The 16,409-nt window shown below is 49.2% G+C and overlaps 4 protein-coding genes and 1 non-coding gene across 5 annotated transcripts; 3 read left to right on the plus strand and 2 right to left on the minus strand.

Moving 5' to 3' along the window:
* The first annotated feature begins 488 nt into the window (after window positions 1-488).
* BDQ94DRAFT_179857 (S66 peptidase family protein) lies at window positions 489-1,737 on the plus strand. Its single transcript, XM_026773491.1, has one exon. The coding sequence runs from the start codon at window positions 558-560 to the stop codon at window positions 1,617-1,619; it is 1,062 nt and encodes a 353-aa protein (XP_026625089.1). The 5' UTR covers window positions 489-557; the 3' UTR covers window positions 1,620-1,737.
* Window positions 1,738-3,248: 1,511 nt separating this feature from the next.
* On the plus strand, window positions 3,249-3,330 carry BDQ94DRAFT_t168. The gene has a single exon. It is a non-coding gene; the product is annotated as a tRNA-Ile (tRNA).
* A 236-nt stretch (window positions 3,331-3,566) lies between these two features.
* Window positions 3,567-8,567, minus strand: BDQ94DRAFT_171332 (uncharacterized protein; the record flags this gene model as incomplete). The annotated part of the gene is made up of 3 exons (XM_026771729.1): window positions 3,567-6,728; window positions 6,790-6,944; window positions 7,004-8,567. 3 exons carry the CDS (start codon window positions 8,565-8,567, stop codon window positions 3,567-3,569), a joined length of 4,881 nt encoding a protein of 1,626 aa, XP_026625090.1.
* A 782-nt stretch (window positions 8,568-9,349) lies between these two features.
* pmcC (putative calcium transporting ATPase (Pmc1)) lies at window positions 9,350-13,025 on the minus strand (the record flags this gene model as incomplete). The annotated part of the gene is made up of 7 exons (XM_026769173.1): window positions 9,350-10,028; window positions 10,089-10,228; window positions 10,283-10,683; window positions 10,736-11,626; window positions 11,689-11,831; window positions 11,887-12,317; window positions 12,372-13,025. The coding sequence occupies 7 exons, from the start codon at window positions 13,023-13,025 to the stop codon at window positions 9,350-9,352; spliced, it is 3,339 nt and encodes a 1,112-aa protein (XP_026625091.1).
* A 1,868-nt stretch (window positions 13,026-14,893) lies between these two features.
* BDQ94DRAFT_179860 (oxidoreductase) lies at window positions 14,894-16,346 on the plus strand (the record flags this gene model as incomplete). The annotated part of the gene is made up of 2 exons (XM_026773492.1): window positions 14,894-15,874; window positions 15,953-16,346. The coding sequence occupies exons 1-2, from the start codon at window positions 14,907-14,909 to the stop codon at window positions 16,344-16,346; spliced, it is 1,362 nt and encodes a 453-aa protein (XP_026625092.1). The 5' UTR covers window positions 14,894-14,906.
* Window positions 16,347-16,409: the final 63 nt, after the last annotated feature.

The following is a 16,409-nucleotide window of genomic DNA, read 5'->3' on the forward strand; positions in this document are numbered from 1 at the left end:
GGGGGGGGGGGGGGGGGGGTTGCTGGGTATTAGGAAATGCACGGACATCAGTTGAGTGGGGCACTGAAACCAATAATCAATAATGATGGGAGGATACCATACAGAGTAGCGATAACGACTAATTCAGTGCCACTTGGAATGTGGTGGTCTGCATCATTTAAATTGATTCATAGCCGACTCCAGGCTTCAGTCCTGATACTCAAAAGTTTCATTTGAGAGTTGTTTGTTGACATCGGTTTCTTTGAATTACCCAGTGACGAGTATACCTGACGACCAGCGCCTTCTGTCAACTCAGTTGCTCAGGAGGTTGGACATGCGGCGATGCGGAACCAAGTTAACGGCGGATCCACGCGCGAAAGATCTCTGCCAATCATAACTACGGAGCACAACTGCTCGTCGAATGTCAAGCTCAACTGCACTATTTAATCCAGCTCCACAAGCCGCTCGATCGAGACCAGAGGCTTGTCTTGTCATGTCAACGAGTGGCGCGAGACTCCTTGGCAGATCTACACTGATTTTCGTATCACGCAGTATCTGCTCAATGCCCAACAACCTCAATGGACACAATCATTCCGAAAGCTCTGAAGAGGGGAGACAAGATCGCGTTTATCTCGCCCTCCGCACGTCTTAATAATATTCTCCCTACTCCCCTTGCGCGAGGGAAAGCCTGTCTGGAGTCTCTAGGCTTCCACGTGCAGATTATTTTCTCTAGCCAGGCAACAACCACTATCTCAGAATCTATTCGCGTTCGCTGCGAGGAAATCCATGCCGCGTTCCGTGATAGCACGATTGCCGCCATTATTTGCACGATCGGCGGCGCGCATGCTAATGAACTGCTACCTTTCCTCGACTACTCCCTTATTCAAACAAATCCTAAGATTTTCGTCGGCTACAGTGACACTACCTTCCTTCACTATGCGATTCAATCTCAGACCGGCTTGCGCACATTTTACGGACCCAGTGTCCTTACAGATTTTTCTGATTTTCCTCAGCCTATACAACTCACAATCGACCACTTCCTTCATGTGCTGACTAAGGCGGGAATGTCAGTGGGTCCAGTTCCTCGGTCGTCCATCTGCTCGACCGAGCATAACGATTTCTTATTGAGCAAAGGAATACCCGACAAACCGCGCGAGACCGTCGATTCACCGTCGTGGAGATGGCTTCGGAAAGGCCGCGCTACTGGATATTTATATGGGGGCACTGTACCTTGTGTCGTGCGTCTTCAGGGAACTCACTACGCCCCCGCCTCGTGGAAAAACAAGATCCTCTTTCTTGAGTCTGCAATGGGCGATAACTTGCAACTGCCGTATTCTGTGTCCCAGTTCCGGAATAATCTTGTCGATCTCGCTCTGTCTGGCATATTACATGAAATTCGCGGACTGGTTGTTGGGCGAGGGTACAAATATGATACTCATATGCAGGATGAGCTGGCAAGTGTGATCGAGGAAGTCTTTGATGTAATTGTTGGTCGAAGTCGTGAGGAGCAGCTGCCGATCTTGATGAACGTCGACTTTGGCCACACGAGTCCATTCCTGACTCTACCCATCAACACGCTTGTGAGATTAGACTCTGCTCTCGATGAGTTTAACGTTCTGGAACCTGGAGTGCAGGCCTGATGAGGTAACCGGACTGTATGCAGGGTTTATCTGTGCAGCTGTGTGTACAGGTCTCACTTACTAATGGAGGTGAGAAGTACAGAGTGTTTGAAAGCGCTACTATCAAACCGAGCGCGTCCGTTCACTCCAACAAAGCACTTGATTATCATTTGTCACTAGACTAGTGCCTCGGACCCCACTGGCTTCTAATTGCAAATCCAAAAGCCCAGTCAATCAAAGCATCTCCCCTTCTTTCCCACGCACTGGTCAGGTATCTATCTCAGTAGCAAGGCTACAATGTCAGATATTAACACCACTGGGAGTAATGTAGCTCTGACGCCGCTAACATTTGAGATGGCATAGGCTATATAGTATAAGAGAAAACCATTGCTGTACTGGCCAAGATAACTCAGGCCGTGAGCTGACTGTGTCCCTCATATTTATGCCACTACTAGGATTGTCACTAGTAATAAAGGCCTTGCTAATTCTACTTTAAAATACATATACCTTCTTTCTACTAATATTACATTTATTACTTGGCCTGTTATCTTTATAACTGATAAGGCACGGCTACAGGTTTTATTCAAGCGCGCTACCGCGCAGCAAGTATTATATACTAGACAGTAGCTAGGATTTTTTAATTACATGTTAGCATGTATTATAGTACATCCAAGGGAAGATATATATACAGCCTGTCTTATATTACACTTTCTCTACAGTACTGATATATTAGTAGAACTGATTAACTAGCTATGAGCATGGGGACATCAATGACAGGGCCATGTATTTACAAGTCCTACATGTCACCGAGGATGCTGGGAAAATGCTGGTCAATTTACTCTGCCAGTAGATGTAGCCGCCGCCAAATACCACCAGAGTTTAATTTTGTTTTTGTTAACTGCGGAGCGAAAACTGTCTCTCTGACTTCATGGATCTCAGCATAAAGGTGAGGGTAGCGCAGTAAATCAGGGGATTTAGTAAATACTTTGACGCATTCTGAACGGAGGTGGCAATGTTCGTTATGGCCACCCATACCGCTAGTGCCCACAGCACAGAACCAAACATCTTTTTGTTACCATGGCTGACCAATTTTCTGGTCTTTTGAGACTGCTAGATCACTCGAAGTAGCAGAGTAAGAACCCCGCGGAATGCACCTGGGAAGGGGAATAGACAGAGACTGATTCTTGATGCGTGTGGCGCCGCCGCGTGGGGGCTAAGTCGGGCCCAGGCACCGAAGCTGCACGTCGACAATCCAAGCACAAGCTGGATGGATGACATTTGATAGATTGAGCCAATAAATTCACTTCCTTATCTAGCGCTGATGGCCCGTTTCTTTGAGTCTCACAGCCTTGTCTAACTCGTAAGAAATACGTCTTGTTTGACAAGAGTCATTGACCAGAGGAGCAACGCCTACCCTATTGATGGATGTATAATGGTGACGCAAAAGGACATACCATCTTCCCCCCCTTTTTTCTCCTTTTTTATGACACCCCTTAAATTGAATGTCAACGAACAAATAGATGGTCCTCAGTTTCCCCATCAGCCGTACTGTGCATGTAAACCTATGTTTCAAGCATTAGAATCCTTGGGGCTTGGAAACCCGTCTCCCACCAATTTAGGCCACTCCCCGCACTTTCCATGTAACATTCACCCGGACTAGCTCAGTTGGCAGAGCGCACGATTAATTTACCAAAATAGCGTGAGGTCGCAAGTTCGACTCTTGCGTCTGGGCTTCTTTTTGCTAGTCTCATCCTCTCAGCATCTTTGAAGGTCAGGTTACGATGAAATAGCATCTAATGCCACTGCCCGCCAGCCGGGTTTCTTAATTTCAAGACCGAACATTTCACTGTATACGGATTGCACGCTCCTTTGATTATTTGACTCTATGTTTTTTTGCACTTTCTTAATAAATAAAGGGAGCACGTCTAAAGGACAAACATGCAGATTTTTACTGAGTACAGGACATTGTTAAGGGGCTTGGGGGTAGGTAGACCATCCAATAGTTCGTATCGACTCGTTCAAACTGTTCCTCCACTGAGACATCATTGCTCGTACTGTCAAATCATTTTCGTCCTTGTGCATGTTGCATCTGAGTATCAAAACCTGTGCGAGCCATACCCTCACGTACTGTACAAGGGTAGTTGCACTGGACTCATACCGCTGTCCGAATTCCAGTGCACATTGGCGCGCGTCCTCTTTTCTTACGCGACTCATCGCCTCCTGGAGAGCATCCCTGTCGGCGATGTACGTATCAAAACAGACACACTCATCAACCAAAGCCAACGTGCTGGATACAAACCTGGTGTACCGGTAAGGATCCTTTTGGTGGAACTGGGGAAACGGGAGAAGCAGGATTTGGAGTTGGAATTTGGAGGGGAGAACAGGGGGGCTGCGATACGGGTCGCTAGTCCATTCTTCGGTTCGCAGCCCCTGCGCGAATGCTATTATTCGTTCTGCAATCGGCAAAACCTCGGTGCGACGATTGGGTTGGGTAATCCCTAGCGTAGAAAGTAGGTTCGTAATTCGGTCCAAAGACACGTCGACCTGATAAGACAACATCTTGAAGGGATTGCGAAGAAAGATTTCTCCACAGGCCACAATCTCATCCGCGAGATCTTCCCGGGTTATGCCATTTGGAACCTTGGGGTCCTTCTTGGCTACAATGTTTCCTAATAGCGCATGGAAAGATTTGATTCTAGCATGGACACCGAACCACCTACTCCAGTGAGAATATGAGTCAGAAGTCCGCCATGATCCGTCTTTCCCGGTCATCTTGTCATCGACGTTCCGGAGCCGTATGCAATCAAGATAGGCCAGCATCCAAGCCCGGTACCTAAGAAGAAATTCCCGGGGCAGGTATTCAGACCATCGTTCCATTAATTTTTCAATCAGATCTGGCTCAAAAGGGCCAAAGTCAGTCACCGACCGCTCGTCGGGCGTGAGATCAAGTGGGGAAAGGAATTGGTGCGTCCATCGATTATGTTGTCTTGTCGATTCGTCAAGGAGCGGTAGAAGCGCGTTGTAGGTGTAGTGTTCACGATATCTTGCAGGCAGTTTGTCGTAGGCATCATTGGTGAACAAATTGAGAAGGGGTCGTTGCCAATCCACCCTCGGAAGCTCGGCGCTCTCTGATTGCAACCAAGATCTACAGTCGGTGGTTTCGCTGGGCACTGCGGCGTAGGATGTGAGCGATGTAAATGTTTCGTAGGCCTGTTCATTGCCATCGCACTCCTCTATGATCTTCAGTAGAGCCCTGCACACTTCTACCCGGACATCAATATGATTGCTGGCATGAAAGAGATCATTCAAACCCTTGACGGCAGCAAGGGGTGACACGCCAGATTTGCTTTCCGCCAGCATCGTAGCCAGCATCTTCACCGTTGTGATCTTAATTACCGTCCCTCTTGTCGGAGGTTTCAAGCTTGCTTTCTGCTTCTGCTCTTCTAATGCTTTGAAAACATACGCAGTGAAATCGCCTATAACCCGGTCCGCATTTGGGCGAGTGAGGGCCTCGAGGAGCGACGAGGGGAATGCCATCCGGTGCCACGACGAAGCTTCTGGGAATAGCTGAAGCGCTTTCAAACCTAGCATCGCCGCCAGTTCAGGCCTATCTGAGCGCCGCACCAGTGCCATTGTTCTAAATGCAAGTTGCTGAACTAGTGCATATTTTGGCGATGTGCTTTCAAGGACGTGGAGAGTTTTCAAGAGGGACAGCGAAAGGTCACACAGCAGGGTAGGTGGTACTATTTTAACCAAGCGATTAAGAAGACGAACAGCTACAGTTGCTGCTTTCTTCTGGTTGTCGATGGAGGACAGAAATTCGTAATCAAGGTGCACTGGTGGATACCGAAGAATATCTGTATTTTCGGGAAATGGTTTGGACAATATGCGGTCCGTATTGCGGGCTAGACTGTTGAGAAACAAGAGGGCGGAGGCAATCAGAGATTCTCGGTACTGGGAGGAAAGACTCCAGGGGCCATATTTGAGCAACCATATCTCCCAGGTCTTGGGCTTCTCAGGTGCTGGCCGCCCGATGGAGACATTGGGATATGCCAATGATGTCTCTAAAGACTTGTCCTCCTTCTCGGCAAACAATCGAACCTGTAATAGTGAACCCTCCCAACAGCCCTGTCCATTTTGTGGTATATCTGCTGATCGGGGCTCCCATTCGAGGCTTGGTGAGTCGCGTGACAAGTTCTTGAATATATCCACAGAAGGCAACTGGGGAGGGTCGATGGTGCTCGCCAGTCTCCGTAAGCTTCGGGATTCTTCCAGCACGGGGCACATTATTCTCCTGAAGGCTTCCAGATGGCCTGCAGAAGATGGAATTCTTTCCGAGTAATGCCTCCAAATCTCCAGTATCATTTTCCCCCGTTCAGCGACCGGTAGATGATCGACGTAAGCCCCTATTGCAAATCTCAAGCTATCCACCAAGTACACTTTGCGCTCGTCCTCCTTCACTGTTTGAAGGAGTAGACCAGGATTGGAGAAGACAACTTCGGTCACTCTTTGAGTTACAAAGGCGCTAGGCCCTTGCGATTTCATCACCGCTATCGTCCATTCCAGCGAAGGAAGGAAATACTGAAGCGGTAGACCTCGCGGTAGGCCCTCGGACAAAGTATCGGTTTGTGGGCTCCGAATACTGCGCTGTTTAACCCAAAGATGATCTCTGTGCTGTGCGAGCGAATCCAAGAGCTTTAGAATCGGGACTGGTGGGTTCGGCGGGCAATGGAGGTCTGTAAGTGGGCCAGACAATTGTCCCCACCCAAGGGATTCGTATCCTTCCGTGCTACCCAATGTTTCATATCTGAGCAGTATTGGCACTATTCCCTCGAATAACCTGTCCACCACGTCCTGTTCGCTCCCTAGACCACGATAACACAAGCGCTTCACCGCATGTATCCGGCTAGAAACGACAAGCTTAAGTAGCCGGCCAAAACCTTGATCCTGGTTGATCTTATACCACGGCTCTTGCACTGTTAGAAGCGCCTGTTCCAGGAGATGAGATATCACCTCGTCAGCAATGGCTACATTAGCGGCCAGCTCCTCTAGAGTTGGCGATACCACACACGATAGAACGGATGCAACATCCTCCCGATAAATTCTTCTTGCGAGATCTGGTCTCACGGACTGGAGAAACATGTAGTGTTAGCAATCTGCTCATACATGATGAGATAGAGAATTGACGTACCGGATCCCGGATGAAGCGCGATGTCCAATAGATGACACCTTGCACATGGCGAATGTCTCGGCTCATCCTTGCGGTAGTGATCGTCAGCTTTGCCCACTGCAGCCGGTCTTCGGGGTCACGGGCTTTAACAGCCTTGCGCTTTACGTCTTCAATTACTGTACATGGCAGATAGGCATCAGCATGATTCTTGATACAGACAGGAAACCTGACTCACATTTACGGGCTACTAAGTTAGCAGGGTCGGTCGCTTCCCTGTCCGCAGCTTCCAAGTAGACTCGAATCAAGACATCCCGGAAAGATGACGAGTCCCCTGCGCTCGCTGGCCACTCGAAACGGAAAGACCCGGTCAAGCTCTTATTCGGCGATAGTAGTGTTGCGCGCTCAAGTAGCCATGTTGCATCGCGACCGGGGAGAGACATGAGAAACGACGAACTCCATGGCAAAAGTTTGCGCTCCTTCTCTGACGGCATAGGCTGCTCCAGATCAATCTCAAGGGACTGCAGGTGCTTGCATAGAATCTTGAGTAGGGGAAGCCTTGCCTTCGCAATGGCCTTGGGAAGAAGAGTTCTGAGGCAATGAGCAAATTTATCGTTTGATAGGGTGCAAAAAGCTGTTCGAAGCATTGTCTCTAAGGAATCCCTGTGGGTCGTTCGTGGTCGGGACGGATGCAGTCGCTCCCGATAACGTCCAGCAGGCGCATCAGAAACCGACTCTAGATGTGCCTCTGGAAAAGCAGCAATTACCCATAATTCTATTAGTGAAAATATGAGGGGTACCCAATCGCTGAGCTTCCGTTCCGAATGTCCCAGGTCTGGTAACACCTGCTCAAGGAAGGCAAAGATAACGTCGAAAGGCACTTTTCGACGGCGAGCGGTTGTGAGAGCCAGATCGATGCACCGAACGCGAGCATGCCAATCGACCGCACGTGCCTTTTCCAAAACACCCGAGTCACTTGCGAAAAGGTCCAAGGTGATATCGATAGCTGGGAAGCCGGCTTTCCTGCCGTGACCGAGCCGGGACTCGTAGGGTTCACTCGATGTAAGCAACGCAGCGAGATGCTGGTCGAGCAAACGCCTCCGGAACGGAGGATGGACCGGAACTACCCCGACGGCAATATCCCTTAGTAGCAACATGTGAGACTTGAGCAATTGTCGCATCAAGGAACCGGTGACATCGTCGGACAGGGGTGTTGAGAAGACCTTCGTCAGAGTGGCGTCGCTGGACAGGTTAAACAACGGCATTACGTCCTCCAACTTGAGTAGCTGTTGAGAGTTGTACCGAACCTGCATCGATGGAGGCTTGAAAAGATCCGGGAGCAACAGATGAATCAGCTCATCGATCGCTTGCCGTTTCAGAGGATCACTGGTGTTTGAGCACGAGCCGATGGCTCTTGCCAGCCGCCTAGCGTCCTGGATGCTAAGCTTCTCAAAGATCTCCTTCATACCGGCTGTGCCTCCCACTGTCTTCCAACCGTTTTCCCACCACTTCTCTGATCTCAGGGCGCATTTCAGCACGTCTATGCCGGTCTTGCGCACACCACGCGAGACCTCATCGCGTAGGGCGTCCCCAAGGACGCAAGGAAATTTTTGATGGGCAAGAAATAGCCATACGGCGAAAATTTTGGGTGTTATTCCTCCGTTATGGACACAATGTAGTAGATAACGGTTGGTGTTCAAGGCTTGTGTCTGTGAAACCCCGTCGGAAAGTAGGGAGGGGAAGTAATTTGCCGCCTGTTGCGGGCCGAACCAGGGAGTAAACAGCGAAGGATCAACGGCCATCACGTATATACCAGATGACGGAGAAGGGCAGGAAAGCCGTGGATGGGCAGTGGATAGCTGACGGCCATCCTCCCTCTTTAACAATCTTTTATTTTTCTCGATCGAGTTGTACTAGTATTGCTAATGAGTCATGTTGGGGAGGGAAGAGGGAAGGCTGACCAAAGGGGACACTCTCAACAGGAGGAGCGAGGGCATGCGGGGTCCTGATGGGGTTTAGCCTCGGTGTCTCGGATGAACAGCGAACCCACACTAACTGGATTAGCGGATGTTAGTTAGTTCACTAATTAATATTTAATTTACTAGAATTATTCTACTACTTGGTAACTTTCAGCTGCAATACGTTCCTTTTCATGTGAAATGATAAGCAAGAATACTGCTATCTCCTCAATCGTAGTAGGGATACAAATAGTACTACGTGTCTCGTGCCCAAATGGTTCTCAAGGTCTTGACGACGGAGATTATAATTCACTCCCATGGTTTCAGTCTGACGAGCATATATATATATATATACTCACCTTCAATTACTTACAAGTATTCGTTTAGCAAGTCAAAACTGACGCCCCTCAAATCATTATGTGTGTTGACCCCTCGGAGATCATCTCTACGGGGAATGTGAATCAACTAATCCTTCAATAGCGCGTAGCATTAGCACTTTATCCAATAACGAAACGACACCGTTAACTTGAGCCCAATGCTGTCTTTAACGGAGTAGTGCAGTTGGTATATATCGTACAGCAATATGTAGCCCAACCTCGTTTCTGCCAGGCTAATGATCGAACAAGCTATCCCGTCGAATCTGGATGGTTTCCAGTCTCCTCGTCGGCGTGAGTCTTTATTGTGGAATGCTTGCGCAAGTGCCATCGGTGCACCAGGGACCCGCAGCCGATTTGTGTGATCGCCTGTCCAAGCACTTGTACCACCCGCCTCAATGGCCGAAGGACTGCAAATAGACACCAACCTGCGAACTTCAGAAGATATGCGACATAATGGTCTGGGATCAATTTCAGCACCGCCGCCCAAGGAATACAAACCACCGCACATCCAAGACAGATTGCCCACTGGGTGCCATTCAATCTGACCACGCCAAACGCCGCGCCGCCCACGAAGATAATGAGTATCTGGCCGCCCACCATCAGAATATTGATCACGATAAACCACGTGTTCTTCCAAACACCCTCGAGGACATTAAACTTGTTGTCCAGCCGGCGACAGTTGAATTCGTTGAAGATCTGCATCCATACGAAGGTGTTGAAGATAATGGTGTTGAGCTGCAGTCTTTCACTCTGATCATCCATGTCGAGACTCAATATCTTGTCCCCAGCAAAATATAGTGTGAAGCACAACGCCAGCTTGTAGATGGATTGGCCAAGCATTAGCTTCCACATGGTCACGGTGAACAATGATGCGTTCCGGGGAGTGGGGGGACGCTCTAATATTTCCGGGGTGGGCGGATCGGTCGCTCTATCTTAGGGTCAGTGGATTGTGCAAAAGTATGCTTGCGATGACCACCAATGTGCTTACAGAGCTAGCGCTGCAAATGTGTCCATGATTAGATTCAACCACAACAATTGCACTGCTTTAAACACGCTTTCGTTGGAGCTATTGTATATGGCGGTCACAACAGTCAGGCATACTGCCGTGATATTTACTGTCAATTGAAACTGCGTCCATCAGAACTGTCCATACCTTGGGATGCCCTCTAGGATGGACCATACCTGCAAAAATTTGGCCACAGCATCATTGACGCACCGGCCCCAGGCTATCGCAGTGACAATAGACTTAAAGTTATCATCCAAAAGGATGATTGAACTTGCTTCTCGCGCCACTTCAGTTCCACTTAGTCCCATTGAGAAGCCCACATCGGCTGACTTGAGTGCCGGGCCATCATTGGTCCCGTCACCAGTCACGGCAACAATTTCCCCAAGGTGCTTTAAACGGTTTACAAGAAGCTGTTTGTCACTTGGAGATGAGCGAGCCAATACTTGAAGGCGCGGGATGATCATATCAAGTTCATCATTATTTAGCTTATGAAGCTCGGGAGCCTCAATAGCAATACCGGCATCCGTCTTAATACCGCAGGATTCGGCTATCGCCAATGCAGTGTTAAGGTTGTCACCTAAGATGCAGAAGTGTCAACACGACCCAGAAATCCTGAGATTTCAACTTACCGGTCACCATCTTGACCTTGACGCCGGCTGAGTGGCACTGCTGAATTGCATCTGTTACCTCCGGTCGCAAGGGATCGTGAATCCCAAACAGTCCAATCCATGTCATATCTCCAAAAAGCTCCTCGAACCCGATGCCGGCCTTCTCTTGGGACTCGTTTCCAGTGACTAGTTCCATTGCGATATCACGATATGCCAGCCCTATGGTGCGTAGCGATGCAGAGGCGTACGCCTTGATTGCCCGATTCAAGGTTTTATGGTCGGTCGCACTCATTTCTAGAGTTGATATATCCCTTTGGGTGGATGGTCCTGGGGCGACGATGGTTGTACATGCCCTCAGAACTACCTCTGCTGCTCCCTTTACAAGTACACGACACCTAGAGTGATCGACACGGTACACCAACGCCATTGCCTTGCGGGTTGAGTCAAATGGATAGATCTGTAGAGTATCAATATCAGCCCGCTCTCGGCTGATGTCATGCACCCCGAGGTGCTCCTGCACCAGGTGCAAAAGTGCAATATCGGTCTTGTTTCCAACCAGCTCCAACCGTCCTTCCCGCTCTTCTTTGAATGCAGTGGAGTTCGCGGTTATGCTTTTGACGAGTAGATCACGAAATGCCACAGGGTATCGGTTCATGGCTTCTGGAAAGCTAACCGCGACATCCCCCGGGCTAGAGGCGGCCGTATGTAACTGTTCGAAGGAGTCGACTATACCCAGTATGCCCAGAGCAGTTGTCATTTTGTTCTGTGTGAGCGTGCCGGTCTTGTCTGAGCAGATAACAGTTGCATTGCCCATGGTCTCGCACGCGCGCAGTTGGCGAACCAGATTCTGTTCTTTAAGCATACGGGCCGTCGCAAAGGCTAGCGCTAGCGTCACAGCGAGTGGCAGTCCCTCTAACGAAGGTTAATAAAAGATTGCTCTGTGAATAGAACCGAATTGTCCAGAATGAGAATACCTGGGATCGCGACCACAATTACCGTTACTGCGACAATCAAGATATCCATGAAGATCTGGCCTTTTTCTGTAGACGATGCGTCATTTTCTGGCAGTTGAGCCAGAAAGCGGAATAGAAGAACAAAGAATAGCAGGAGAGCTGCCCTGTGGAGGGAGTGCGTTAGTACGCTATCATGGCCAGAGCAAGAGTAGGCCTTACCCAAGTCCGAACCAGCCTATCCACTTTGCCAAGCGACTCAGCTTGACCTGCAGAGGCGTTGGGTCACTTTCAACGGCAAGTCCAGCCATAATGCGCCCATGAGTAGAGTTAGGTCCCACACTTAGCACCAGATAAGTTCCCAGTCCCTCGAGGATCTTACTTCCAGATATGATGAATGGGTCCATATCTTCGTTTGAGACTTTCGCGGTAGCCGAATCGAATACCTCGAAACCAGTGTGTTTTTCAATATGATCAGACTCGCCTGTTGCCATTGACTCATCGCATCTTAGCCCGTAAGATGTGACTACGACTCCATCAGCTGGTGCACAATCTCCAGGCTCGAGATGCACGATATCTCCGACCGTCAGATCGTGAATGTGAACCATTATGGACTGATTGGAACGGATGACACGGACTTCACGATCCACTTTCTACACTGTTTAGCCCAGACATGAAGGCAACGGGGTCACCAGGCTGAAGCATACCAACTTATTCAGACGTACGAATTGTCTCTCCTTCTGCCAGTCATTTACGGCCGTAGCCGAGACGACAATGAAAATTGCCACGCAAACAGCCACACCCTCGATCCAGTCTACCTGCGACTGTCCGCTGGCAGCTTCATAGATGCCTAACGATAGCGACACAACTGCAGCTGCCGTGAGAAGAAGAATTATTCGGTCATTGTAGGCATCCCACAGCAATCGTCCAAACCCTTTTCGTTTTGTCGCAGGCAATACATTGCGCCCGAAAACCCTTACGCGATCGTAAAATGGCAAGCCATCCGTTTTGCCTCGAGCTGCATGAACTTGATTGCTGAGTAGCGGTCGTTGCGATGTTGTGGTCTTTGCCAATGCGACCTGTTTCACGTCCTCGAGAGAGATACATCCTGACAGAAGGGACTCATCGGACTGTAGCCCGGCAGTTAGATCGGTTCGTAGTCCATACTCCAGTCCATAAAGTCCACCCAAAGAGCAGAACCCCTCCACTGATTTCGGGTTGAATAGATCGTTTAGCTGGGTCGGCAAAAAAGCGAAACAGTTGCCGCCATCGGGTCCGTTTTCCACCCTGAAGCCAGGCACGGAGGGCACAACAGCGCTGGTCAGAATCCCCTCCGAATTGTTAGAATCGCGGGTACTCATTCTTTCAGCATTTCATGGACGACATCGTTAATGAGGCTAGTAGTCTCAAGATGCCATCCGTGTTTATAACAGAGTATACATAGGTCTTGATAGCCATGATGTATTGAGGCTGTGCTATGTACCTCTCTGGGAAGGAGTGAACCATGGTACAATGATCCCGCATAAAAAGGTGGTCGGAAAGCTTATCAGGCCTCAACTTCCTGGTGGCCTCCCTGCGCCGCTTGACAGAATATAATGAACAATACTTGATGTGCCCCGCTCCTGCTTCAGCTGTTCAGAAATATAATCGAGTGGGAACATATTGGATGAGAAATCTATTGTACATGAGTCTCGGTGCTGCCAGCCAGCTCGTCGGTATGGCGGTTAAAGTTGGATAGATAACGGGTCTACCATATTTCAACGCTCTCGGCAAGCACTGCCTCCCTTGGCTTTGTCATCGATTGCTCTTGAGGATATTGATGCATCCGAGTGACTTGCAAAGTTCAGGCCAAAGGGTGAAGTAACCGTTGGGGAAACTATTATCATTCATCTCCAACTTCGTGTGGAGTTACACCCCTTTAGCTTTGAGGACTTCGCCGTGTAGCGCTACTCACCATATCTCTGACGCCACCCGCTTGAGGCTCTTCCATATCCTTTGACGGAATATAGATATGCTTTGAGGACATGGTATGCTATATCTGCAGAAAGGCAAGGTATTTAGACTTGAATGGTGCTTGCAAGGCCACCATATAAACTGTCTGCCAACGCCCGCTAGACCGTATTCATGTACTCACAGGGCAATATTGAGCTTGTATTAGAATACGTAGAGTAGGATAATCGTAGTACTCATTCTATTGTGTAGCTATCATTTGCAGGCACAGTGTTGGCGGGGTAGCACGCGGTACCTGCCCCCTTTGAATAGTCAACTCACCTTTTCTGATATACCGAAAATAAATACCTTCAAGCGTGTATCTTATTGAATTTCTACTCATTTGAATCATTTATCGTGTGTTCATTGTTTGCCTATCAAGTTTCGGATATGCCATGAATGAAGCAGTATGCATGGCTTGGGGACTTTGTACCTTGAAATGAAATTTGATAAATCGGTCGTTTTCCTTATTCCCTTATCGGTGAATATGAGAATTATTGCCTTCTTTACCCCATGTGTTGATCGAAATCACTTTGGATTATGTAGACAGGGACTAACTGGGGGAAGCAGGTCTTTCATTGCAAATCGCAGCAGGGTCTGTACGGTTATTCTCGATTATGATTCACTAGGATACACTGGGTAGGAATATTCCAGGTATGGGGGAATCGAGTTGACTGTGCCGCAAGGGGCAGATCCTGGTGGGGTTCTGTTTAGTCGGAGAGGTCTATCCCCCTAGTCTAGAAACTATGCTGGTCTCGGTGGAACGGGTTTTAACAGACAACGAAGCCTTTGGCACTCTGAGCAAAGTCGAGCCAGTGTCGCCAATTTGTCTACGTATAACATATTTCACATTAACTAAGGACCTAAGATTAACTGTGCCAGGGCAAATGAACGAATGATAGGCCGAGGAAGAGTCCGATTGTAACCGAAGGGAAAGGGAGGGAAAGGATAACGGCTTTAAACGGACCACACCAGGAGAAGTTTCTGAACAAGGTGGTATCACCCTAACCAAATCCCGGGTCAATAGATGCTCATAACGCACACCAATAGGAAAGAAAATATTTTCCTCGAATCCTGCCAATCAATAGCTAGAGACAGGGATTCATGGACTGACCGACAAGTTGCGCGGCGCTAGACATGCATGCGTGCTGATATCACGTGTTGCAAGCTCCTCGCGGCCCCCAAGACTCTCGTCCCTCTTGGCTACGCGATCCTTTTCTGTAAGATAGCTATCTATAATCCCTATTACCGAAATGGCATCTCTGAACATCCTGATTGTTGGCTGCGGCATCGCAGGCCCCACACTGGCGTCCTTCCTTCTGCTGGCTGACATCCCCGCTGCCCAGAAGCCTCGAATAACCATTCTAGAGCGGGAGTCTACCCGTAACGCTCATTTGCGCGGCCAAAATATTGATATTCGCGGTGCGGGTGTGACGATCATCCGCAAGCTCGGACTGGAGGCCCAAATCAGGGCTTCCACGACCGGGGAAGAGGGCGTCCGGATGGTAGATGAGCGTAATCACATCTGGACGGAGAATCCAGCAGATAGAACCGGTACGATACAAACAGGAACGAGTGACATTGAAATACTCAGAGGTAAGCTGGCTGAGTTATGCTGGAAGAACAGCCAGCGAATTAGCGCCGCAGCCGAACGCGACGGCGCCGCTGGGATCGAGTATATTTTTGGTGATTATCTCGACGATATCCAGCAGCAAGGAAACCAGGTGCATGTGCGCTTTGCCAAGAGCAAGGAGACAAAAAGCTTCGACCTCTTGGTGGGAGCTGATGGCATGCAGAGTCGGACACGGAAGATGGTCTGGGGCGAAGAAGGGGAACAGGAGCGACTGAAGCGGTTGGGAATGTTTGCCGGCTTCTTCAGCATCCCACGAGAGGAACACGACGACAACTGGAGGCGGTGGTTTCATGCACCCGGCCGACGTGGCATTATGTTGCGACCAGACGGTCTCGGTGTGAGGTCCACAGTTCTCATGTATGTGGTCAATGACAAGGATCCAAGATTCGTCGAAGTCGCGACGAATGGAAATGGCGGCATCCAGGCACAAAAGGCACTCTTGGAAGAATATTTCGAGGGCGCCGGGTGGGAGTGCGAGAGAATCATTCGGGAGATGAAGGCAACAGACGATTTCTACTACGACGCGGTGTCACAGGTGAAGATGGACAGCTGGAGTAAAGGAAGGGTGGTGCTTCTTGGAGACGCTGGGTAAGTCAACGTTCTCTATACTGTCACTTCAGCCTTTGATTGGGCTTCGTCCGGTAGACCCTACAAAGACCTAGAAAGGTATTGTGCATCGCCCATCTCGGGTCTTGGCACAACGTTGGCTTTTAGCGCAGCCTACAAGCTGGCAGGTTACCTCCAGCCTTACATCAAGGGAGAGAGCACGGACATTACAGAAGCCCTGGCACTATACAATAAGGAAATGCGGCCTATCATTGAGGATGCGCAACAACTAGCACCCGGCATGCCACATCTCATAAACCCTGAAACCGCTTGGGGCATCTGGACGATGAGAAGTCTTATCTTGGCACTATCCTATACAAGGGCCTTCTTTTACATCATCAAGCTATTTGGAAGGGTTCTTCATCTGGGGCCTCAGGCAGCGGATTATGTCCCAGTTGAGGAATTCGGCTTCAAGGATATGTCAGTGTGGGGGTTGCAGGATACAGCTGAGTAGAGGTATGGAGTGAAGCTGGCTCACTCATCGTCCCATTTCCGAAATGCTGATTTACACCTTCAT

The sequence above is a fragment of the Aspergillus welwitschiae genome (assembly GCF_003344945.1).
Source record: "Aspergillus welwitschiae strain CBS 139.54b unplaced genomic scaffold BDQ94scaffold_20, whole genome shotgun sequence".
NCBI classification, from domain to species: domain Eukaryota; kingdom Fungi; phylum Ascomycota; class Eurotiomycetes; order Eurotiales; family Aspergillaceae; genus Aspergillus; species Aspergillus welwitschiae.

Excerpts from the sequence above, each read along its gene's own strand:
- BDQ94DRAFT_179857 (XM_026773491.1), top strand. The coding sequence starts at position 558 with ATGGACACAATCATTCCGAAAGCTCTGAAGAGGGGAGACAAGATCGCG.